General features: G+C 43.8%; 1 protein-coding gene across 1 annotated transcript in view; it reads right to left on the bottom strand.

Annotated features, from left to right (window-relative positions):
- LOC147020086 (uncharacterized) overlaps window positions 1–24147 on the bottom strand; it is a 102129-nt gene that overhangs the window by 35709 nt on the left and 42273 nt on the right. Inside the window, exons 15-19 of the mRNA XM_085893776.1 lie at window positions 14420–14473; window positions 13567–13620; window positions 5639–5692; window positions 4620–4673; window positions 3496–3540 (exon numbers count right to left, since the gene is read on the bottom strand). Of these exons, the coding sequence (XP_085749902.1) occupies window positions 3496–3540; window positions 4620–4673; window positions 5639–5692; window positions 13567–13620; window positions 14420–14473 (261 nt within the window). The remainder of the gene's footprint in view (window positions 1–3495; window positions 3541–4619; window positions 4674–5638; window positions 5693–13566; window positions 13621–14419; window positions 14474–24147) is intronic.

Below are 24147 nucleotides of genomic sequence, written 5' to 3'. Positions count from 1 at the left end.
CACCATCCTCCTTTCCCCAGTGAAATTAAGTCAAAAGCTTGATGGGTTTATTCAATCTGGTGTTGGTGTAGCACAGGTATGATGGGCCAAATGGTCTCCTTCTCTATCAAAGTTTATTCTTATTCCTTGTAAACATTCATCATTTGCTTTAGAAGTCAACTATAAAACATAATGCATTTTACTCTGAATAAAAGTGATATAACTATCAGGACCTCACTCTGCACGGCCAGTTTAACAAGTATTGCCAAACCACCCCGACAGTAAAGTTGAGAATTCGCATTGTGGGGGGAGGGGGGAGAGGGGGAAGGTACATGTGATCAGTTTCATCATCTCACTATGGATGGGGAGAGTTAGGTGTGGTGTATGGGGGGTTTAACAGGTACCAAATGGTTTTCATGTATCGATTCACATTATACTAATAATACTGAAAGTGCAGCAGAGCAATAGCTAATTGTGTGCTGAATCGAAATCGTGTTTTTACTCAATTACTACCTCTGCCACTGGAGGTGGACTGAGGTTATGTTTTCACACCTGTCTGTCTGTCTGTCTGTCTGTGAGCAGGATATCTCAAAAATTTGTGGACGGATTCGGACGAAATTTGGTGGACAGACTGGGTGTGAGAAGGACGAAGTGATTAGACTTTGCTGAAGACCTGGGCAGTGGAATATTTAAAGTGGTTCTTCACCATTGAGCGATAAGGCCAAAAACGATATAAAAGTACAGTATGACATCTCAAGAAGTTATGGATGGATTCGGATGAAATTTTGATGGATAGGTTGGTTGTGTGACAAGGATGAACCATTTCAATTTTGGTGAGGATCCAGATCCGGATGTGGGTGCGAGAGTTTTTAAATTTCTTCAATGATTCTTCACCTTGGAGAGATGGGGACAAAAATGATATATATATATATATATATATATATATATATATATATATATATATATATATATATATATATATATAGATATCATGATATTTTTTAAAGTTGTGGACGAGTTTTAACAAATCTTGGTGGATGAGTTGGGTTGGTGACGATAACAAGCCGATTCGATTTTGGCTCAGGTCCTGATGCAGATCCGGCCTATCAATGGGATACAAAATGTAAACTGTTCAGCCTAGCGGAGGTGTGCGCTCCATCGAGTGTCATTCCAGTTCTATTCTGCTTTTATTCGGAGATTTGACTCATTCTTTTATTTTCATTCTTTCCCGTGTTAGGGTAGAGAAGAGAGAGCAAACAAATGTGATACATAACATAACCTGTGTCAATTTATTACATTTTACCTCCTCTTACCCACTGTGCAAAAGGAAGGGGTAAATCTGATCTCACAAGGGGGAGGGGGGCGAAAAGTGGTCTCACATTCAATGCCACAAATATTGTGCTAGAGGGTGGATCATTACATTTATTAAGAAGTATAGGGAGAGGCTCAAAGCTGTTGTAGGGTTTGTTTCTACATTTAGTTCCCCCAATTTTTAATGGCACCTCAGAGTTTCTTCGAACCCCTGGAGGACTAAACCATCATTTAGATTTATTTATTTTCCTGCACTCCTAATTCCTGAGCTGTCTCTCAGAGCCAGCGGGGACTTTTGGAATGAAATTTTGCATCAATAATGGGAATACAAAGTACGCGGGGTTCACAAAATCGTTTTTGACCTTAACTGAATTTTTAAGGTCATAACCCAATTATAGACATCTCAACATTTTTCATCAAACTTGGCTAAAGTTTGGCTGATCGGAATGATATTACCCTCTCGTGGTAGCCTAGAGCAGGGCACATTTATGAATAATTTACATCATACCCTCTGGGTTAAAGGTCAAGGTCAAATGGTGGTCTGAAAAAAAAAAGCCTTTTTTGTCGTTGTTCAATTTTGCCAATGCGGAATCTCAAAGATTGCTTGGCCTTCCAAGATGTTCTTACATAATAATGGTGTACCTGCACTGATGTTATGCACCTGATATTTGTTTCGTCTCCTTGGCCTACGTTTTTTAGGATAGTGACTTAATTCACAAAAAACACATTTTTGATCATAACTTGAATAATTTTCCTCTGATTTTCATGATGTTGAGTTTTTACCTCCACCACAGAAGGTGAAGGAGGTTATGTTTTCACCCCTTTCTGTCTGTCTGTCAGTCTGTCTGTCTGTTTGTGTACAGAATATCTCAAAAAGTTGTGGACGGATCCGGATAAAATTTTGTGGACAGGTTCAGTGTGTGACAAGGATGAACTGGTTCGATTTTGGTGAAGATCCGGATCCGAATTCGGCTACAATAATTTTTCAAGTGATAATTATTTTCAAGTGAATAATTTTCAAGTGAATAATTCTTCACAATTGAGAGATAGGGCCAAAAACGATATGTATATCACAATATCTCAAAAAGTTGTAGACGGATTTGGATGAAACTTGGTGGACATGTTGGGTTTGTGATAAGGACGAATTGATGAGATTTTGGTGAAGATCCGGTTTCGGATACAATAATTTTTAAAATTTTCAAGTGATTCTTCACCATTGAGAGATGGTGCAAAACATATGTATAGCACAATATCTCAAAAAGTTTTGGACGGATTCGGCCGAAACTTGGTGGACAGGTGGGCCGAAACTTGGTGGTGTGTCGCAAGGACGAATTGATTCGATTTTGGTGAAGATCCCAATCCGGATCTGGATACGAGAATTATTTAATTGTTAAAGTGATTCTTCACCATTGAGAGATAGGACCAAAAACGATATAGTACTGGATGGCATGATATTTCAAAAATGTAAGGGGCCCGATATGTTCTCATGGATCAGGCATTACGTGGCGAGGTATGTGCTCTACTGAGTACCCTTCTAGTTTGGTTCGACTTAAAATAGGGATACGTTTTCGTAATTTACACGCTTTCCCTCCATGTTGACGGGTAAGGTCATATCATGGTCCGAAAAAAATATGGCCATCATTGGATCGCAGGCCCAGGGTAAGTTGTGGGTAAACGCTAAGGGTAAGGTAAGCCTCCTAAGGCAAATCAAGTCCAGGGAGGCTTATCCTTGCCAATTGCTTTCGCAGATATCTCTAGTTTTCATTGTGGTTTTCTTCCATTTCCATTTCAGGAAAACAAAACAAAAAACCACCATTTTTCACGTTACACTGCAACTTAGAAACACAGATGATCAGCAGGACTGCTCTGGCCTGCTCGGGCCTGCAGATCGTTTCACGAACAGTGACTCTCAGAGCAATCCCAGATGTGGGTGCATCACAAAAGTTGTTCTATCATAACGTTTGGGGGACAGCGGTACATGCCTTGTGGTGCTGGGTAGAGACCGCACAACGCCCGATGGACAGAATTACCGTATTCCGAATCTGTATTTCCTTGGCTATGAATCAAACTGGTTCCTTAGACAGTGACTTAGAAACCCAATAGTGTCTCTCACTCACGATCAGCAGTTAGAGCTACAAAGTCACAATTAGCACTGACAGTATTGTTTTGTTAATAGATGTTATTGTATTCAAATATCACCCTCACCATGTCACCATGTCCACCTACTGAACCAGCAGGTCCTGCTAAGCCCTGGAGGAAGACAAACGCCATAAGCATTACTTACGTTCCCCTTTCATAGGGTTCATACATACACAACAGGAAAATCAAGTGAGGAAATGCTTTTTTTTCCAAAGACAACTGAACCTATAATTGGTAAAAACAGCAGTAAACCATCATTCAATCATTCATTTATCCATATTCGGCTCCTGGATTCCAAATCGCATAATTTATGGGGGAGCTGACATGTCACTGATACAGTGGCTTTTAATAGCTGGATATTAAGGCAGGAATTAGGAGTTTGTCCAGCGTACCGGTTCAGCAACAAATCATCCTCAATCAATTTAGTCAATGATAACATCTGTTTGGAGCCTCGTGTTGACTTAGTGGTTAGGGTGGCTGACTTGGGATCCGAAGGTCTTGAGTTCAAGCCCCGTTGGCTGCTGAATTAACACTAGGGGGTTGAGTCAGCCTGTCATCCTTCCGAGGTCGGCGAAATGAGTACCAGTGTCCTGGTCCCGGTGTCTGCCCCTGGTTAGAATAGGTGTACCATATCCCTGTGTGTCATAAGAGGCGACCAGGGTTGGCGTCAGGAAGGGCATCCGGCCATAAAACATTTCCTCAAGAAAAGCTAACCCTGCTCAGCAGGGAAAAATGGCTGTTTGTCTGTTTATAACATCTGTATGGAGGTAGATGTAGTTTAAATTATGTTTTGTGTTTTTGAACAGAAATCTTTTCAGTCTTCACAAAATGATATAAATTGGTTTGAGATGTTGAAAAAACAAAATTTGTTCGTTTTGATGGTGTCACCTTAAATTGGTATCAATGGGAGATAGCATGTGCTATCTTTGACTCAAACTCAAGAATTCGAAGCCACTCCTTCAAACCATCACATCCTTTGATTGTAAGACAACAATTTTAAGGACTATGTTTGAGCAGCATTAAAGATGCAGGTGATATGGTGACCAAGGTCAGAACATATTTAGCAAGATGCTTGTTTTTAAGTCAAGTTGGGAAGTTGGCGAGTGTTGATGGAGTGTCCGAATGGTGTTGAATATATCCTTGATGGTTGAGATTTCATCAGGCAAACACGCCATGAAGGAAATGCTCACCATTTGCCCTTTAGCTCCCGGTGAGCCGAGAGAGCCTGGATCTCCATCCAAACCCTATAATAAGCAAAAACAGGAAAGAGAACAGGTGAATAACAGCACATACGTTGCACAAGAACAAAACCATAGCATTACATGCTCAAGCAGATTAAAGAAGTACTACAACCATACTATACCCTCAAGGAGAAAGCTTGATGCAATGGAGTTCTTGTGTTCTCTCATTGCATAAGTTTATGAAACTGACCATGTCATTCTCTTCAATATCCATCGTGGTCATTATTATTAAAGCAAAGGAGCTCTGAACTTTTAAAATGCATTTAGAAAATTAAATAGAAAGAAATCAGGGGAAGGTGGCAGCTCGGGAGATCTGCTAACATATATTGCGACTTGTGTTGATTTTGAAAACCTGTCCTTGGATTCCATCTCCAATGCATGCAATTGCCTCTTTTGAAACCAATGGCTGATCGTGATTTTTAAAAGTTAATAAACACGCATTGGTATCTAAATGCGGTTTGTCACATGCTCGATATACCCTGTTATGCAAACTTCTTGCCAAAAGAGTTTCTATTTTTTGATTTTTTTAAGGAAACAGACAAATCTGCCTGTTCCCACTCCATTCATTTCTGGAATTTTAAAAAGATGCTTATTAAAGACAAACTAAAATTGTGAAACAGTCACTGTTAGAAAAGATTCAGGTTGTGTCTGTTTTGCTCCCTATAGGTTTCCTCCCTCACACCCAAGTTTGACATGAGGTGATGTCATAAGTTGAAGAAGTGGCTCTTCAGATTCATTACTTCTCGAGAGAAAGGGGTGGAATTATTGTAGCAATTTCATAAAACTTGGGATTCTGATTTTGGGGTGAAAAAAAATGGAGAGGGGTCTATAGCCGCACAAAGCCCCAGTGGCAGATCCATGGCCGGACACACACAGACAACGACAGGGTAACATTTGAATCCCACCTCATTTGGAAAAAAAAAATCTTAAACATCCTGAACCTCAGAACTTCTTCACTTAAGGCTTACCTTTTTGCCTGGACTGCCGATATGGCCTCTTGGTCCAGGAATCCCTCTGTTGCCCTACAAGCAAAAAAGTTAATTAATAGTTCATTAATGGGGTAAGTCATTTGCTCTCCATCTCTGTTCATAAATATAACTTGGCTCAACAATGAGGAAACCATAGGAGCATTAAATGCACGATATCTGAAATAAAAAGCCCTTTTCCCGCTCCTTCCCCTGAGAAAAGATAGTCGGGACAAGGGTTCTTTCATTTTTAAATTTATATAAGATTGATTTTAGTCGTGAGCTGTGTGAGCATAAAAAAAAGGTTAATTGTGGATTGGTATAATTTTAAAAGAGGTAACCAATGACTGTATATGTATCTAATGGATTTGCTGTGTCTCGATTTTTATTCGCCCTCAAGAAAGTTCTAGTAGTGGTCTGGAAGACAGGTTATCAAGGTCAATTATAAAATGACTCAGGAACAGGAAACAAAGGGAGAAGGAGTTGAAGTTTTACAAGGGCCATTTCTGCGTCCGTTGCTTTTGCAATTCATAGAAACTATTTTGGTAAAAGAGTTCACATCTAAATTTGGCACATGACAAAGCTTGGGGGCAAAGTAACTAGACTGGAAGAATAGCAGAAGATAGGTACACAAAATATAGGATATTTTCGGGGAACAGAGAAGAAAATGGCAATTATATTGTGACGTCCACGGGACTTGAACAGTCCCGGCAACGTAGAATGAGCCAAAACGATGGAGGCGGTTTATTTATCCATAACCCAAACATGGCGGTTCTAATCGCTCTACCGCAAACGGGACGAGGAAGGTGGCACGAGTCACTTTTCACTGAGTTGATGATGTTTAATTGTTTTTATTACTAACCAGAAATAACAAGACTCGGCAAGAAGAGGGATCCGGGGCGATTCGACGGGATGGTGTGGGATCGGGCGTGGGGAAAAACACAAACAATTCCAATGAATATACAATTCTCAAACCCTCTAAGGCGCCAAGTACACACACACACACACACACACACACACACACACACAAAACGTAGCTACTTCTGGTGGTCAGGCTGGACCGTGGTGTGGACGCAACTGTCCCTGGATCAGCGTCGGACGAGCTGGCCTTGCTCTCGTCAGGGGGGGGGGGGCAGGAGAAACCGTGGTGCTGTCGACCTCCTGGTCCTGGCCCAAGTCCGCTCACAGCCGCCAGGGAACCAGTTCTGGCGCCAAATTGCGAGCAGGAGAGGGAGGCAGGTCCGCCCGCCGTTCGACCCCGTACTCCGAGTCAGCAGAACCCCAGAGCCAACCAAGCTGAGGCACGAGGCTCAGCAAGGCTCCAAGACACGATGAAGAACACGATCGAATCAGCACAACAACAAGTACGCTTCCCGCGCAACAGCCTCCAGACCAAAAAAACACGATCTTTTTGTCCCGATCTTCTTCCTCTTCCTTTTCGACCCCGAACAGACCTTTTTATCCTCCCGTCCTCGTCACTTCCAATCGAGCCGTTTTATTGGCCCACCGCCGTCGCCTTCCGCCAATCGTGATCACGGGGCGGAGCCATCCGCTGCACTGTCCTGTGACGTCACGGCAAGCCTCCAGGGACTACTAAAAGGGGTTTACGCAGACACACACCCTATCCCTTGGCCCTATCTAATTACGTGACAATTATCATTTCCCCCTTGAAGAAATGAACATTTACTAGACAACTTATCACCACTGAATTGCTACTTATTACATCGAGATCCTGGTAAACTCGAACAGCATGGCATACCTAATTAAGCATCCTAATTACCCTTTGAATGCATACCCCCCCCTCAAACGTAACACTGCCCCCTCCTCTGGTACCGCAGCTCCTGCAAGGTATATCACAGGCGCTACCGTACCAGCCTTAACACTTACTGACTCACACCTAATTAACCTAACAAAATAAAGTAGGAGGGGCAATGGGCAGCGAGTCGCAGCTAACTTCCCTATCCTGCTTAATGTACTACCCCCTTATGGCCTTATCCTCGCCTAAACAATCATTCGTTTTTTTTTTGTTTTTTTTATTTTATTTTATCACATGAGAGCACTGAGCGAAGTTGCACTCCATCTTCTGGATCATCGCTCTTGCCCAACACTCTTCCAGTGATCTGGGGAGGGGAAACAAAAGGTTCCACAAAAACACAACACATACTTTACATTCCTACTCTAAGCCTTAACGACACTATTCACAGGATATTTACACTTGACCGCCTCCCCCAGTGGATGCTAATAGACCCAGCGTTACCTGGGGGGCCAATTTTCAAATTTGCTTGCCCCAAAATTATGCGGACATCATGCCCTTGCTGCACATGTCAAGTTGTGTGGGATCGAGTGGGACTCATACATCTTCACAACACTCACACCATGGTCATCATCACATTTCTAGGTCATGGTCCTCATTTTAATCATGCAGGCTGAATCCCGTCGTGGCCGTGGGGTGGGTTACCACAAGATGATGGGGGCATCTCAGGTGCAACCATGCCCACAGGTAAGCTTTAGTCCAACCCGGACGTTTCTCCGCCCCGCTCCCTTTGATTCCCTCCCCCCTGGTAGCCATCAGCTCGAATCCCGTACAACACACTGGAAGGGGTCTCACTGGCTCCTCTGGCCTTCCTGGGTCGCCAAGGTCCTACCCGCCTTGGTCGCCCAACCAGACCCTCTCCCAGTTGCCTCCAGACACTGTCACCATTAGCCACCAGGTGGTGAATCTCCTTGAAGGGGGTCGCAATTCACGCTCACCGTGAGCTTCAGCAATCCCTGTGGACAAGCACATCATCCCCACCCACAAAACCCACATGACTCCCCCACCCCATCAGCCTTACATGTGACACCTGCATTTCTAACACTTCACCGACCATGACCTTCCCTGTTACCACACCATGTCCAATAAAAAAAATCAATGTGTGCACCATACATTTCACTTCTTAACTTAAAACAACTCACACAGCACTTCTCACCCGATCCACGCACCAGCCATTGGACAGCCACTCGTGCCCGCTTTGTTTCCAATTACCCACTGTCCCGATTGTCACTCTAAAACCCAGCAGAACTTACAAACCCATGCCAATTTTCCCACAATTCATTTTTTTCCACCAAAGGAGGGCACTTTGCCACAATCTCAGCAGCCGAGCATGGCCGTATATGCTCAGCCCAATCTAGTCTCCCCGACCCCCGACAGTGATCTCCGGACCCGACCTATAAAAGGGCATCTCGGATAGACCTGGCGGTTCAGCAGGAGGATTCACCCTCTCCGAGTCTAAAAGTCTATTGGAGGGTCCCTCCATCGCCGGGTACCGGCAATATCGTTGCATGTGTCATCTTCGCCCGCAACGGAAACAACTCCCCATAAAAGGCCCCCATGAGTATCGGTGAAATGTCTCTTCCGGTTCCGGACCCCCTCGGCCATAATCGAATTGCTCTATTGGCTGGGCTGGACCCCGCCGCTTTGGCACACCAACTACCGAATTACCCCTTATCAAACTTAACAGTTTCTGGCAAATTTCCTGAAACATTTGGGTAATGCCAATTTCTCCCAGCCCCCCTCCCTGATCCTGGATCTCCGCCTGTCGGATCGTCACCGATGGCCTCTCTGGAACCCGACCCGGCCGACTCCACGAGGCCAGCCTGGCCGTGCACTCGGCCGCTCGGTGAACGGTGGGTGGATCCTGTAACTCCACTAGCGCTCGGACCTCAGGGTCAGGAAGAGCAGCTAAAAATTTCTCTAGTGCCAGTCTGTCCCATGCCTCCACTGTAAGGTCCCGATACGCGATCCTGACTGATTGGTAAATGTCCTGTACCAGCTCCTGCACTGTCTCACCCGGCTTTAATCTGCAGTGCTGGAGCTGGGCCCGCACCAGATCACAGTTTGCCGCGAACCCAAACCGACGGCTCAACGCCTCGCAAATGTGGGAGTTGGTCAACATCCCCTCCGCGATCACGTTTAACACATCTGTGGCTGGTCCCCCGCAACGTTGCCACCAAATTCCCTGTACGTTCCTGCTCATTCCACCCGTTTAATCGGGAAATGCACTCAAATTGCGTCAGAAAAGCTTCAACGCTCCCTGACCCGTCGAAATTTACCAGGGGGATCACTTTTACGGTGGCCCGCTTCTCAGTTTCTCCCTTGTCCGAATCCAGCCCAGGGATCAAACACCCTTGTGGCTGCGTATCCAATTTCGGAGCCCACTGTGGCCAAAGATGTTTTGTGGTGAGGGTCTCATGGGTCAATTTTGCCTCCTGTTCCAAACGTTGAATGGACCGATTCACCTCTTCCCGCAGGATCTTCTGGGCCCGCACAACCTCCTCCAAGGCTCCGTCACGAGTTTGTAGCTGCTCCTCAACCAACCCGGACACTCTACTTACAAAAGATGGCTCTACCAGGCCTTTATCCAAGACTTCATCTTGGCTCATAATTTTATCTTGTTCGTCCAAACGAGCCTCCAATCCTTTTACCTCCTCCGCCAAATTCATCCCTTGCTTCCTCAGCTCTCCCCACTCTTCAACCTGCAGCTGCATACGAGCATCCACACAGGCACGATGACGTTCCAGGCTTTCATCCACTTTATCAACCCCAATGTTCGTTGCATCAACTTTATCTACCAATTTTTTTAGTATATTTTCCCCCTCCAATGTAATTTCTACCTTTGTTTCCTCCAATCTATCCTCGAATTTACTTTGTATTTCTCCCAATTTAACATCCACACACTCCTGCATCTCAGTTTTCATTTTCTCCATCTTTTCCCCCAATTCATCCCTCATTAAATCAATCCGTGCACCCAACAGTTCCCCCATTACCCCCAATCGATCCGCCATTTCTGCCCACTCTGCCGTCATGTCTGCCCTCTGTGTCACGAATTGATTTTCCATTTGTGCCCCCTGTGCCGTCATTTTTGCCCCCTGTGCTGTAATTGCACTCATTAAACGTTCCAACATTGTCCAGATCGACATCGCGCCGGTTTCCGGCGCTGCCGGCCCCGTTACGGGCGATGAAGCACGGTCCACGCTCGGAATGGGGGAGGTTCCAACCCTACCCCCGTCTCTCCCTTCTTCCCCCGACTCGCTGCCAGACACGTGGCCTTCCTCCTCAAACATCTGCACATCCGCCATGATGCAGAAGTCCCGTTTGCCGCCAATTAATTTTAAATTGAAAAATCCCGCCAAAATTTTCCCGCGCTCGCGCGCTTTTCTGTAGTAATTTTATATTCCAATTCGTGGCGAGATTTTAATCTTGGTATATTCTCCCGATACCAAATATAATTTAGAGGGGTTCGAACATCCAACACCCTGACACCAATGTGACGTCCACGGGACTTGAACAGTCCCGCCAACGTAGAATGAGCCGAAACGATGGAGGCGGTTTATTTATTTATAACCCAAACATGGCGGTTCTAATCGCTCTACCGCAAACGGGACGAGGAAGGTGGCACGAGTCACTTTTCACTGAGTTGATGATGTTTATTTTGTTTTTATTATTAACCAGAAATAACAAGACTCGGCAAGAAGAGGGATCCGGGGCGATTCGACGGGATGGTGTGGGATCGGGCATGGGGAAAACACAGACAATTCCAATGAATATACAATTCTCAAACCCTCTAAGGCGCCAAGTACACACACACACACACACACACACACACACACACACACACACACACACACACACACACACACACACACACACACACACACACACACACACACACACACACACACACACACACACACACACACACACACACACACACACACACACAACGTAGCTACTTCTGGTGGTCAGGCTGGACCGTGGTGTGGACGCAACTGTCCCTGGATCAGCGTCGGACGAGCTGGCCTTGCTCTCGTCAGGGGGGGGGGCAGGAGAAACCGTGGTGCTGTCGACCTCCTGGTCCTGGCCCAAGTCCGCTCACAGCCGCCAGGGAACCAGTTCTGGCGCCAAATTGCGAGCAGGAGAGGGAGGCAGGTCCGCCCGCCGTTCGACCCCGTAGTCCGAGTCAGCAGAACCCCAGAGCCAACCAAGGTGAGGCACGAGGCTCAGCAAGGCTCCAAGACACGATGAAGAACACGATCGAATCAGCACAACAACAAGTACGCTTCCCGCGCAACAGCCTCCACACCAAAAAAACACGATCTTTTTGTCCCGATCTTCTTCCTCTTCCTTTTCGACCCCGAACAGAACCTTTTTATCCTCCCGTCCTCGTCACTTCCAATCGAGCCGTTTATTGGCCCACCGCCGTCGCCTTCCGCCAATCGTGATCACGGGGCGGAGCCATCCGCAGCCCTGTCCTGTGACATCACGGCCAGCCTCCAGGGACTACTAAAAGGGGTTTACGCAGACACACTTACCCTATCCCGTGTCCCTATCTAATTACGTGACAATTATCATTTCCCCCTTGAAGAAATGAACATTTACTAGACAACTTATCACCACTGAATTGCTACTTATTACATTGAGATCCTGGTAAACTCGAACAGCATGGCATACCTAATTAAGCATCCTAATTACCATTTGAATGCATACCCCCCCCCCCCTCAAACGTAACAATATTTTCTTGGAGGTGTAAGAAATGAAGCATTGGCAGCCAGGACAGTTTTTTTTTTTCAAATGGAGAGATTTCACAAAGGATATGTTAGGAGATAGACTGAGGAAGAATTGTCCAAAAAAAAATAACTTAAGCAACCGGCACAGTGCGAGACAGAGGAATGAAGGCAAAGATAGCATTTGCAACCATGACGAGAGGCAAAGTCTATAAATCAAAGGAAGCAGTGATGGCATTGATTGTATGGAAGTCTGCGGTTGGTAGGTGATATTTTGAATCCAGTGTTCAGACCTGGTAACTTAATTATATAAATAATATAGCTGCATAATAGAGGGTTCAGTATAGAGCAAATAGGCTGGCAGATCTTAGCTATATCTGGGATGCATAACAAGTGTTGCATGATATTGTGGGGATGGACTCTGTTCTGTTCTTGTATATGGCAGTTTGACTGACGGGTAGCTATCATTTCTTGGAAGCATGACTGTTCCACTGATGCTGTGCCTCTCTACCAGTACAATGGTACTCATTTCACCAACCTCAGAAGGATGACAGGCTGAGTCATCCCCACCTAGTGTTAATTTAGTGGCCAACGGGACTCGAACTCAGGACCTTAAGATCCCAAGCCAGCCACCCGAACAACGAAGCCAACATCAGGTGTTGGGGATGGAATGATGTCGATGGATGGAGTGGATTTAAACATAGGCAAGATGAGTAGTACAGCCTTTTCTTATCCCTGCGTTGCTTTATATTTCTTGTTATTCAACATGATACAGCTGTAATAAGGACAATGACAATACCACAGATGTGTTCTGTCAGCATTGCTAATTATTAAGCGATTACATGGTTTTTTTTGTTTTTTTTAATCAACAATATAAATACACATTATCAGATATTACACGATTATGTTAGATGTAAAGAATATAAAGGTACCATGCCCAAATTTTTATGAATATCAATTGAATCATTCCAAAATTAACTTCAAAACAAGGAGGAATGGAGGAAATTATGACAATGTAGAACCCAAACCCTAATTTTTAAAACTCTTATAATTCTCATTAACCACAGTCAAGTATTCTCAATGTCATGAGGCAAGAAACATTTCCGCAGCAAGAGGAGTTGTTGGGGAAGTGATCTTGGGAGGAAGCCCGGAGTTAGGAAGGAAGTATGTGGGACCTCTCCTTCCACTGCGAGGAGAGGCTGGGGTTGAGGTAGAGAAGTGAAGCTCAACAGAAAGAGGTTGGAGATGGGAGTGAATGAAGGACAATGCTTGTGATTCTTGGTTTCACAAGTAAAGGTGATTGTACAAACATAAAGTTTAGGGCTCATCACAAAGTATATTGGGTGAAAGTTTGGAATGTATTCGTGAATCGTGAGGTTGGTTTATACCTTTGCACCTTCAAATCCATGGATTCCAATCTCTCCAGGTTTTCCCTCGTTTCCCTGTGGAAATAGAAATATCATGAAAAGCATCTTCCTCCCACTCTAAGAAAAGCACATGTGCACTTTTACTGGTCATTAATAACATGGGCATGACAAACTTTTATCATGCTCTGATGACGTTAACGTAACAAAATGAAATCCATGAGATTAAAATATTTTATAGTTACAGATAAAAGTTATCCTTAAAGCTCCAGTTACAGCAACTACAAGAAAAATAAAAAAAGAACAAATTGGGACTTCCGGTCCTGGGTGTGATCAGGTTGGACGTTCGCTCATGTGTGTTCCTCCTTTCAGTTCATCAAAACTAGATTTTCTGGACCACATCCATCATGTCTTTCTGTTGTCATTCCATCATTGTGTTGAAAATTGTGTTTTTATCCAATTTTCCCTACACCTTGTTGTGGTGTATTGTCGAAATAGTGTGCTTGAGAGTGCTTGCCAACCCCCAAAGCCTCAGCCAGTGAGCGTGCCCATCTCTCCACATCATGTCCCCCCTTTGGCCTTTCTGTTTCAACCTTCCCCATGCCCCCTCCAAACTTCCCAGGGGGTGCACAGGAAGTGCAAATAGAATAAAATAAATGAGTGGTGAAGAGAGGTGAAGTGCATAAGATCGAGAGAAGCAGCACCAGGCAGAGCCATGGAGTGCAGATGTGGATCCAGGAAAGGGCTCACACCACCATGACAAGGTGGATCATCGAATGGTGTGGAATACTCAGCAGTTGATCATATAGATCAACTGTAGAATACTCAGTATGTGTTCTTACACTGGAAAAGAGAATAACATAAAATGCCATCATACCTTATCTCCTTTTGGTCCAGTTTCTCCATTTGTGCCTGTGACACCGATCTTTCCCTGAAGCAAAGCAAGCAACATGAATGTTACTTCCTCATCAATGTCAATTAAAGATTCCCCTTCCCTGCACCCCTTCTTCATGGGAGGGAACTTGAGGTTAAGAGGAAGAAAATATGAAGTACACACAGCTGTGATCTTATCGTCGCTATGTGATCTCTGCATCTTGTGGGATTTATTTCACTTTTTTTTTTTTTGCTGAAACCTCATAAATAACCTCATACCCCCCCCCCTCCTCCCCCTGAAGGAACCAAAGCATCTTGTCAGAAAAGTAACAAGGATTGGTAAATGCTTTGATAAAACAACTACAGAGGTGACACAATCATAAAGAGGTGACCAGGAAAGGTACACAGGTGTGAGGTACACATGAATGCGAGGCGTTTGAATGGTTACGTAAGGGAGAATGAATAGGTCTCAAAAACAAACTTATCTTCCCATATTTGGGGAAAGTATACAATTTTGTTTGAGTAAAATGTCTTCCTTTTTTGGTTTAACCCTGCTATGTATGATGTAAGCGGTTTTTTCTCCAAGGGGTTTTCCTCTTTCTTCAAGGATATGAACTCTTTTTGATGTGTTCTTCTGTTTCACCTTCAGCAAGAACCATGTGAATAGGATTATGGGGGTTTGAGACGTTTCTCTCGAAGATGATGAGCACAAGAGTTAAAAATAGGACCGCCTGTCCTGAAACTCACTTGGATCAGGAGCAAGTCACTCAACCCCCCCCCCCAACCCCCCCCCCCCATCGCAGACCCTCTCAGACGCTGAATTTTTTTAATGCTGTGAACAAACTTTGGTGCATCAAGGGTGATGAAGGTTGTGGTCAAGCTTCATCAAAATCCTGTGTGTAGTTTGTAGAAGAGAGCAAATACCTATTTTGGGAGGGGGGGGTCAGAAACCCTCCCCTCCCCCCCAACCCACGCTGTAACTCCCTGAATGAGTGAAGATTTGATGCAGTCAATATACTTTGGTACATCACTGTGAAGAACGTTGTGGTCAAGTTTCATCAAAATTGTGTGTGTAGTTTTGGAGAAGAGAGCAAATACCTACGTTTGGGGTCAGAAACCCTTCACCCCCCCCCAACCATAAACTCCCTTAATGAGTGCAGATTTTGATGCATTCAATACACCTTGACACATCATGGGTGAAGAATGTTGAGGTCAAGTTTCATCAATCAAAATTGTGTGTGTAGTTTCGGAGAGGACAGCAAATACCTATTTTGGGGATCAAACCCACCCCCTCTCATAAACCCCCTTAATGAGTGCAAAGTTTGATGTGGTCGAGAAACTTTGATACATTACAGGTGATGTAGGTTGTGGTCAAGTTTCATCAAAATCGTGTGTGTAGTTTTGGTGAAGAGAACAAATACCTATTTTGGTGGGTCAATCCCCACCCTGTGGACCCCCTTAATGAGTGCAGATTTTGATACTGTCGATATAGTTTGGTTCATTACAGGAGATGAAGTTTGTGGTCATGTTTCATCAAAATTGTGTGTGTAGTTTCAGAGGAGACTGCAAATATCTATTTTGGGGGTTAACCCCCCCCCCCCGCTCCCACCACTCCGTAGACCCCATTAATGAGCGCAGATTTTGATGCAGTCAATAAACTTTACTTTGGAACATCACTGGTGATGAAGGTTGTGGTCAAGTTTCATCAAAATTGTGTGTTTAGTTTGGGAGAACATAGCAAATACCCATCTTAGGGGGATGGGGGTGTAGACCCCTGAATGAGCGCAGATTTTGATGCGGTCAATACACCTTCGTTTGGCATCAGATATGAAGCTTGTGGCCAAGTTTCATCAAAATGGTGTGTTTGGCTCAAGCGATAATTACTGAAGTGTTTACGGACTGACTGATGCACTCACTCATTCACTCACGGACACTGCTCGATCACACAAGCTCACCTGGCTAAAGTCCAGGTGAGCAAAAAATGGATCATGACACTGCTGTTACATATTTATCATGACCCTGCTATTACGTACATAACCTTCATCAGTATACTCAAAGCAGTGCCGGATTTAGACATGTGGTAGCCCCTGGGCAACCTTCAGTAGTGGAGGCCCACCCTACCTTAGAATACTAAAAAGGTGACAAGACATATTTACAGTCATCCATAAAGTATATTTTTCAAGAACAAAGAATCTTAACTTCTATATAAAATAGAGAATGAGATAAGATGAATATCAGATATCTGTTATAGATGAATCTCTTATATCTCTTCCACTAACTACCAACTACCATTCAGGCACTCACAAATACATTTTTCCTTCCATTTTTTTTTCATGAAATATGTGGAGGCCCCCTGGTTGTGGAGGTCCCTGGGCAACTGCCCAGCTTGCCCATGCCTAAATCCGGCCCTGACTCAAAGGATATATATTGTTATTAGTCTCGCCCCAAAGGGAATGAGAGACTATTGCCAAGCCCGTGTGTGTGTGTGTGTGTGTGTGTGTGTGTGTGTGTGTGTGTGTGTGTGTGTGTGTGTGTGTGTGTGTGTGTGTGTGTGTGTGTGTGTACGCGTGTGTGTGTGCGTCCAGATATTTTCGCTTTAAAAATGGTTTTCTCTGCAACCGCTTCTCCAATCAATGTGAAACTTTAAACTTTGGATTGACTCCCCATGAAGAATATTTTATTGCTAACATAGGTCACCTGGTGTGGCAGCCATATTGGATTAAAGGAAAATGGACATCATTTTCTCCAAAACCGCTCAACGAAAAAAATTGAAACTTGGCATATGTCATCAGCTCCTCATGAGTTATATAGGGTGATAATGATATCGTAATCAGTGAAGTGGTATTCCAGCCATAATTTGTTGAATCGAGATCCTTATCCAAAAAATCTGAAACTTTATTTATTTGATCGACGACCCGTGTGAGTGAATAATTAAATTTATGACATCATTGGTAACATGGTATGCCAGCCATATTTGATTAAAGGAAAAAATAAATTGACATCATTTTCTCTGAAAGCACTCAACGAAAAAAATTGAAACTTGTCATGTGTCATCAACTCCCCATTGGGTATATAAGGTAACAATGATGATGTCATCAGTGAAGTGGTATTCCAGCAATAATTGGTTGAATTGAAATCTTTATCTGAAAAATCTGAAATTTCATATATCTGATGTATGACTGGATGTGAGTGAAGAATTAAATTTATGATGTTCTTCACCCATGCCAAGGAAACTATGTGACATAATAAGGTGCATGGATGATAAAGGTATGTGGGCCAAAATAGCAGTGTTTTCAGGTAACGATGGTATTTTTGTTCAGAATGAATGTGTGAGGTGAGACTGTGTGTTTAGTTTGGAAGGAGGAGGAGGAGGATATTGGGACCATACACTTTGCAGATCGTTGGTGCTGCTTGAGCAGTCTCCTTAGCTATTGGGCACAATCATGGATCGGTCGCCACTCTGACAGTATACCAGCATGCTGGCACTCATTTTGCCGACTTCGGAAGGATGACAGGCCGAGTTAACCCCACCTGGTATTAATTCAACAGCTGAGCGGGATTTGAACTCAGGGCCCTAGGATCCAAAGCCCACCACCCTAACCATGAAGCCAACACCAGGTATAGTTTGGTAGAAGATAGCAAATACCCATTTTGGGGGGGGGGAGTGGGGGGGCATAGTTTGGTACATCACTGGCACAAGCACAGTACACAATGGCATACACTTGCACTCCACTTTATTTTGTGATCTGATCAAAGATGGCTGACTGGTAGACTGGTGGCCATGTTAGTTGTACAGAGAACATTGAGTGCTGTTCTAGTTTCTACAAGAATATGAATGCTTTTGAGGTGTCCTTCTGGAAGTACGGGGAGAGAAGGAAAGGGGAGGTGGAGGGTAGTGAAGAAGATGGGAGTGGAGAAGTGAGAATATAATGGAAAGGAAGTTGGGATAAGATATGATTGGGGGAGGGATGTGATTGAGAATGCAAAAGGAGGTGGGGAGGGGGGAGGGAGCAAAAATATCAGGATGGACAATGGACATGTATGTGAGGAGAGGAGAAAGGGGAGGGAGGAGTGGAAAGGAGAGCAGAAATGGAGGGGGTGCGGGAGTGCAGTAGAAAGATGTGAGGGAGATGGTGAGAAGAGGAAAGAGGCAATATGGACTTGTGGTAGGATAGTGATATCATTACCCAGTGCATGCGAAGGAAAAAGCAGGGTTAAGCAATTAGTTCATGTCTGTGAACAAAATATTATGGCATTTTACGTCATCATGACCAATCAAATTTGCTGCTCATAGACCCCGCCCGATGTCCTTGTTTCTCAACACAGTGTAGGATAATGTGTTCTATGAACTGTCCAGTTATTAATATTATTAGCCCCCATTGGACTTAGTCTGAAACGTTGGACTGGAATTTCATGTCCGTGCGTGCGTGCGTCCGCAACTATATCTCGGACATGTATGAACTGATTTTGTTCAAACTTTGCACAAGCATAACACATGATGGCATACACGTGCACCTCACTTTATTTTGTGATCTGATCAAAGATGACCGACTGGTGGACTGGTGGCCATTTTAGTTTTACATAAATATGGGCTAGCCCTTTAACTCCATCCAGCAAAATTACGAAAACAAAGGGGGCTATGACATTTTATGTCTTTTTTCCTTGTTATTATTATAATACCACAATCAAAAATCGTTTTAAAATGTTCCTCAATCTGTCCTAAAGAAAGATTTTGAAAATTGCCATTGATAACTTCCAGAATGATTTTATTCACCATTACTGCCTCCATCACAGTAAAGGTGTTATCTATCTATAATTCCAGCAATGTGTGTCTGTGTCGTCTGGCTGCGACCGCCGTTTCTCGACGACCGCCGGTCCGATCGGATTGAAACTTGCCAGGAATATTGCCGGGGACCCGCGGATGTGCCTTTTCAAGGTTTGATATTAAACGGATGAGCGGTTCCCAAGTTACGGCCATTTTATTGCTTTTTTTCAGTGTTGGAAAGATGTATATATCGCAGCTGAAGTGTCGTTCCACCTTATCATGCCATTTTTCCCCAAAGATCTCTCAGAATAATGATAACAGCATATTCATAATAATAATAATAATAGCGCAATAATTGGCAGTAATAAAAAGAATAACGTGATAAGATGACCAATGTCTCTCAACCAATAACGACCTATATATTGTCTGTCAACCAATAATGACCAATAACGTCTGTCAACCAATGACAGGACACGGTGCTATGACATCACAAATGACATCACAATTAGTTTATTTTTTTGTTCGTGTGTTTTTTTTTGCACGATTGACGTCACAATTCTTCTTCTTCTTCTTCGTTTGGTATGACGTCACAATCGATGCTGGGGACCTGAGTATGTGCCTTTTCAAGGTTTGATATCGTTCCTCATCCATTTCAGCTGTTTCCCAAGTGTTTCTCAAGGTTTGAAAACTGTTTTTTCTCAAGGTTTGAATTAATTGTTCATATTATTAATTAATCCCAAGGTTTGAATTTTCCCAAGGGAAACAGCTGTTTCCCAAGGGTGTGAAAGCTGTTTTTTCCCAAGTTTGAATTAATTGTTGTGCTTGGTCGACATTTGTGAAAACATTTACAGAGAGAGGGGTGAGAGACGGGTGGGCGTATTGCTTTTTTCAGTGTTGGAAAGGTGTATATATAACGCAGCTGAAGTGTCGTTCCACGTTATCATGCCATTTTTTCCCAAAGATATCTCAGAATAATGATAACAGCATCTATCTATAATTGCAGCAATCCCTGTGAGTGTGTGTGTGTGTGTGTGTCTGCGACAGCCGGTCCGATCTGATTGAAACTTGCCAGGAATATTGCCGGGGACCCACGGATGTGCCTTTTCAAGGTTTGATATTAATCGGACGAGCGGTTCCCAAGTTACGGCCATTTTGTTGCTTTTTTTTTAGTGTTGGAAAGGTGTATATATCGCAGCTGAAGTGTCGTTCCACATTATCATGCCATTTTTTGCCAAAGATATCTCAGAATAATGATAACAGCATAATAATAATAATAGCACAATAATTGGCAGTAATAAAAAGAATAACGTGATACGATGACCAATGTCTGTCAACCAATAATGACCTATATATTGTCTGTCAACCAATAATGACCAATAACATCTGTCAACCAATGACAGGACACCATGCTATGACGTCGCAAATGACGTCACAATTGTTTATTAATTTTTTTGTTTGTGTGTTTTCTTGCAGGAGTGACGTCACAATTCTTCTTCTTCTTCGTTTGGTATGACGTCACAATCGACGCTGGGGACCGAAGTATGTGTCTTTTCAATGTTTGATATCGTGCTTCATCCGTTTCAGCTGTTTCCCAAGTGTTTCCCAAGGTTTGAAAGCTGTTTTTTTCCAAGGTTTGAATTAATTGTTCAAATTATTAATTAATCCCAAGGTTTGAATTTTCCCAAGGGAAACAGCTGTTTCCCAAGGGTGTGAAAGCTGTTTTTTCCCAAGGTTTGAATTCATTGTTGTGCTTGGTAGACATTTGTGAATACATTTACAGAGAAAGGAGCGGGCGTATTGCTTTTTTCAGTGTTGGAAAGGTATATATATATATATATATATATATATATATATATATATATATATATATATATATATATATATATATATATATATATATATATATATATATATATATATATATATATATATATATATATATATCGCAGCTGAAGTGTCGTTCCACCATATCATGCCATTTTTTCCCAAAGATATCTCAGAATAATGATAACAGCATCTATCTATAATTCCAGCAATCTGTGTGTGTGTCTGTCTGCGACAGCCGTTTCTCGACGACCGCGGGTCCGATCTGATTGAAACTTGCCAGGAATATTGCCGGGGACCAGCGGATGTGCGTTTTCAAGATTTGATATTAATCGGACGAGCGGTTCCCAAGTTACGCTATTTTATTGCTTTTTTTTTAGTGTTGGAAAGGTGTATATATCGCAGCTGAAGTGTCGTTCCACCTCATCATGCCATTTTTTGCCAAAGATGTGGTGTAGTGGCGTACGTGGGCAGGGCACAATGCGGGGAGCGTTGTGGGGGCGTGGAGGTGTGGTGTTGGTGGTCACGTGTCTGCAAGGCTTATAGGTGTTTGCGCCGCTTGAGGCGTGTTTGTAGTCTGCAGTAGTGTGCATTCGGACGGGCAATAAACAGAGTTCAACAACCCTCACGACTATCCGAGTCCTACTGCCCTCCGGACATTACAAAATATATCTCAGAATAATGATAACAGCATATTAATAATAATAATAATAGCACAATAATTGGCAGTAATAAAAAGAATAACGTGATACAATGACCAATATCTGTCAACCAATAACGACCTATATATTGTCTGTCAACCAATAATGACCAATAACGTCTGTCAACCAATGACAGGACACGGTGCTATGACGTCACAAATGACGTCACAATTAATGTTTATTTATTATTTTGTTTGTGTGGTTTTTTTTGCACGATTGACGTCACAATTCTTCTTCTTCTTCGTTTGGTATGATGTCACAATCGACGCTGGGGACCTAAGTATGTGCCTTTTCAAGGTTTGATATCGTGCTTCATCCGTTTCAGGTGTTTCCCAAGTGTTTCCCAAGGGTTTGAAAGCTGTTTTTTTCCCAAGGTTTGAATTAATTGTTGTGCTTGTAGACATTTGTGAATACATTTACAGAGAGAGAAGTGAGACAGGAGGGGGAGAGAGGGGGGGCAAGAAAGGGGGCGTGAGAGGGGGTGAGAGAGGGGGTGTCACAATTCAAGAGAGGAGGGAGAGAGGGGGTGAGAGAGAGGGGGCGTCACAATTCAAAAGAGGGGGAGAGAGGAGGGGCGAGAGAGGGGGTGGGAGAGCGGGTGATAGTGGGGGCGAGAGAGAGGGGGACGGGAGAGGGGAGGTGATGGTTGGGGCGAGAGAGAGGGAAGAGAGAGGGGGAGAGAGGAGGGGTGAGACTAGGGGGAGAGAGGGGGGCAAGAGAGGGGGGAGGGGAGAGGGGAGAGAGGGGGAGAGAGGGGGCAAGAGAGGGGGTGAGAGAGGGGTGAGAGAGAGGAGGCGTCACAATTCAAGATAGGTGGAGAGAGGAGGGGGTGGGAGAGGGTGGTGATCGTGGGGGCGAGAGAGAGGGGCAAGAGAGGAGGGGGAGAGAAGAGGGGTGAGACTAGGGGGAGAGAGGGGGGCAAGAGAGGGGGAGAGAGAGGGGGTGAGAGAGGGGGGGCGAGAGAGAGGGGGTGTCAATTCTTCTTTTGATATGACATCACACTTGACGCTGGGGACCTGAGTATTAGGGTGGTCCTAAAATACAAACTTCAACTTTTCAAATGTGCTTTTTTATTTTTTGGTTCCACTTGGGAAGAAAAAAAATTGAGTGAAGTTTCATTTGATTTCGACAGATTTTACCACTGTCACACGACCCCTGTTGTTTTGTGCCATGACGTCAAACTGTGACTGAACTGTACAGAATTGTGGGTTTATATCTCAGCTTGGTGATCTTTTTGAGGTTAATATTCTGAAACGCAAAAGAAACTTACCACTTGTTTGAAATGTAATAAAATTGTAACAGTTCAAAATAAAACATACCATCAATTGCTAATTCAAATATTTCCATTTTATTGATGACATGTCAAGTTTTTGACCAACATACACCATCTCATAAGTTTGTTCTACAGTACAGAACAACACAGGGTGCAATGTCAGTCCCCTTTCAATACCGTGTGTGGCCACCATTGTTTTGGATACAGGCAGTGCATCGTCGGCGCATACTGCCTACCAGTCTTTGGATGGATTGCTGCTGGATTCTGTCCCACTCAGTCCTCAATGTCTGAAGCCATCTAACTTAGGACCATCTGCCTGTCCTGCCTTGCAGTGGTGACTCTTGGCCTCCCTGATCGAGGTCTGTCATCTGCAGAGTTGTGGAGGGCGTCTCTGTCCACCAGGGCCGATATCGTCTGGTGTGAAGAGCCAAGGCGACGTGCCACCTCACGGTAGCTCAATCCGCCTTGCAGTTTGCCCAAGGCACACTGCCGTTGATCCCTTGACAATCGTGGCATGTTGATTGAAATGCCCATTTTGCACTGGCCTTTTTAAAGCCAATATCAAGACATCACGTGCAGCTCATTAAAATCATCCCATACCCCTTGGCTAATCACTGACAGTCAAAACAGCTGTTCAACAGCTGTGCTATGAAGTGACCATTGAAGGTTCAAGTGACCATCTGTGACCGTTTTGTCTGACAGTGAGGACACTATTGTCCACATATAAGTTCACACATTTACTACACACAGTGTTATTGTTGATATTTGAAGGTTTAAAAGGTGGTAAGTTTCTTTTGCGTTTCAGTATATAAACCTCTTCACTGCAGAAGCAATATTTTTAGGAGTGCAGCAACTCAACAGGAAGGATTCTTGTTTCATTTTGCATTTAACTGTCGAACAGCCACAATGCTATTATTCATGGATTCAGAGACTGGAACACTATTTTTCACACGCTGTGTGACAGTGGTTAATAAAGCCGTACATGAACCATATTTGGTACCAATACTTTTCTTGTTAATACGAACCATTTTAGGAAAAAGCACCTTGAGAAAGTCCTCTTTTTGGTTTCGCTGTACCAGTAAGGACCACCCTACTGAGTATGTTTCCCAGGTGTTTCCCAAGTTATGGCCATTTATGATACGACTGGTCCGATCTCATTGAAACAATGC

Source organism: Eptatretus burgeri, chromosome 9 (genome assembly GCF_056783735.1).
Source record: "Eptatretus burgeri isolate ZD-2024b chromosome 9, Ebu_testis_v1, whole genome shotgun sequence".
NCBI lineage: Eukaryota > Metazoa > Chordata > Myxini > Myxiniformes > Myxinidae > Eptatretus > Eptatretus burgeri.
Note: the sequence above shows the minus strand (reverse complement) of the source record. Positions and strands in the feature narration are given on the sequence as shown.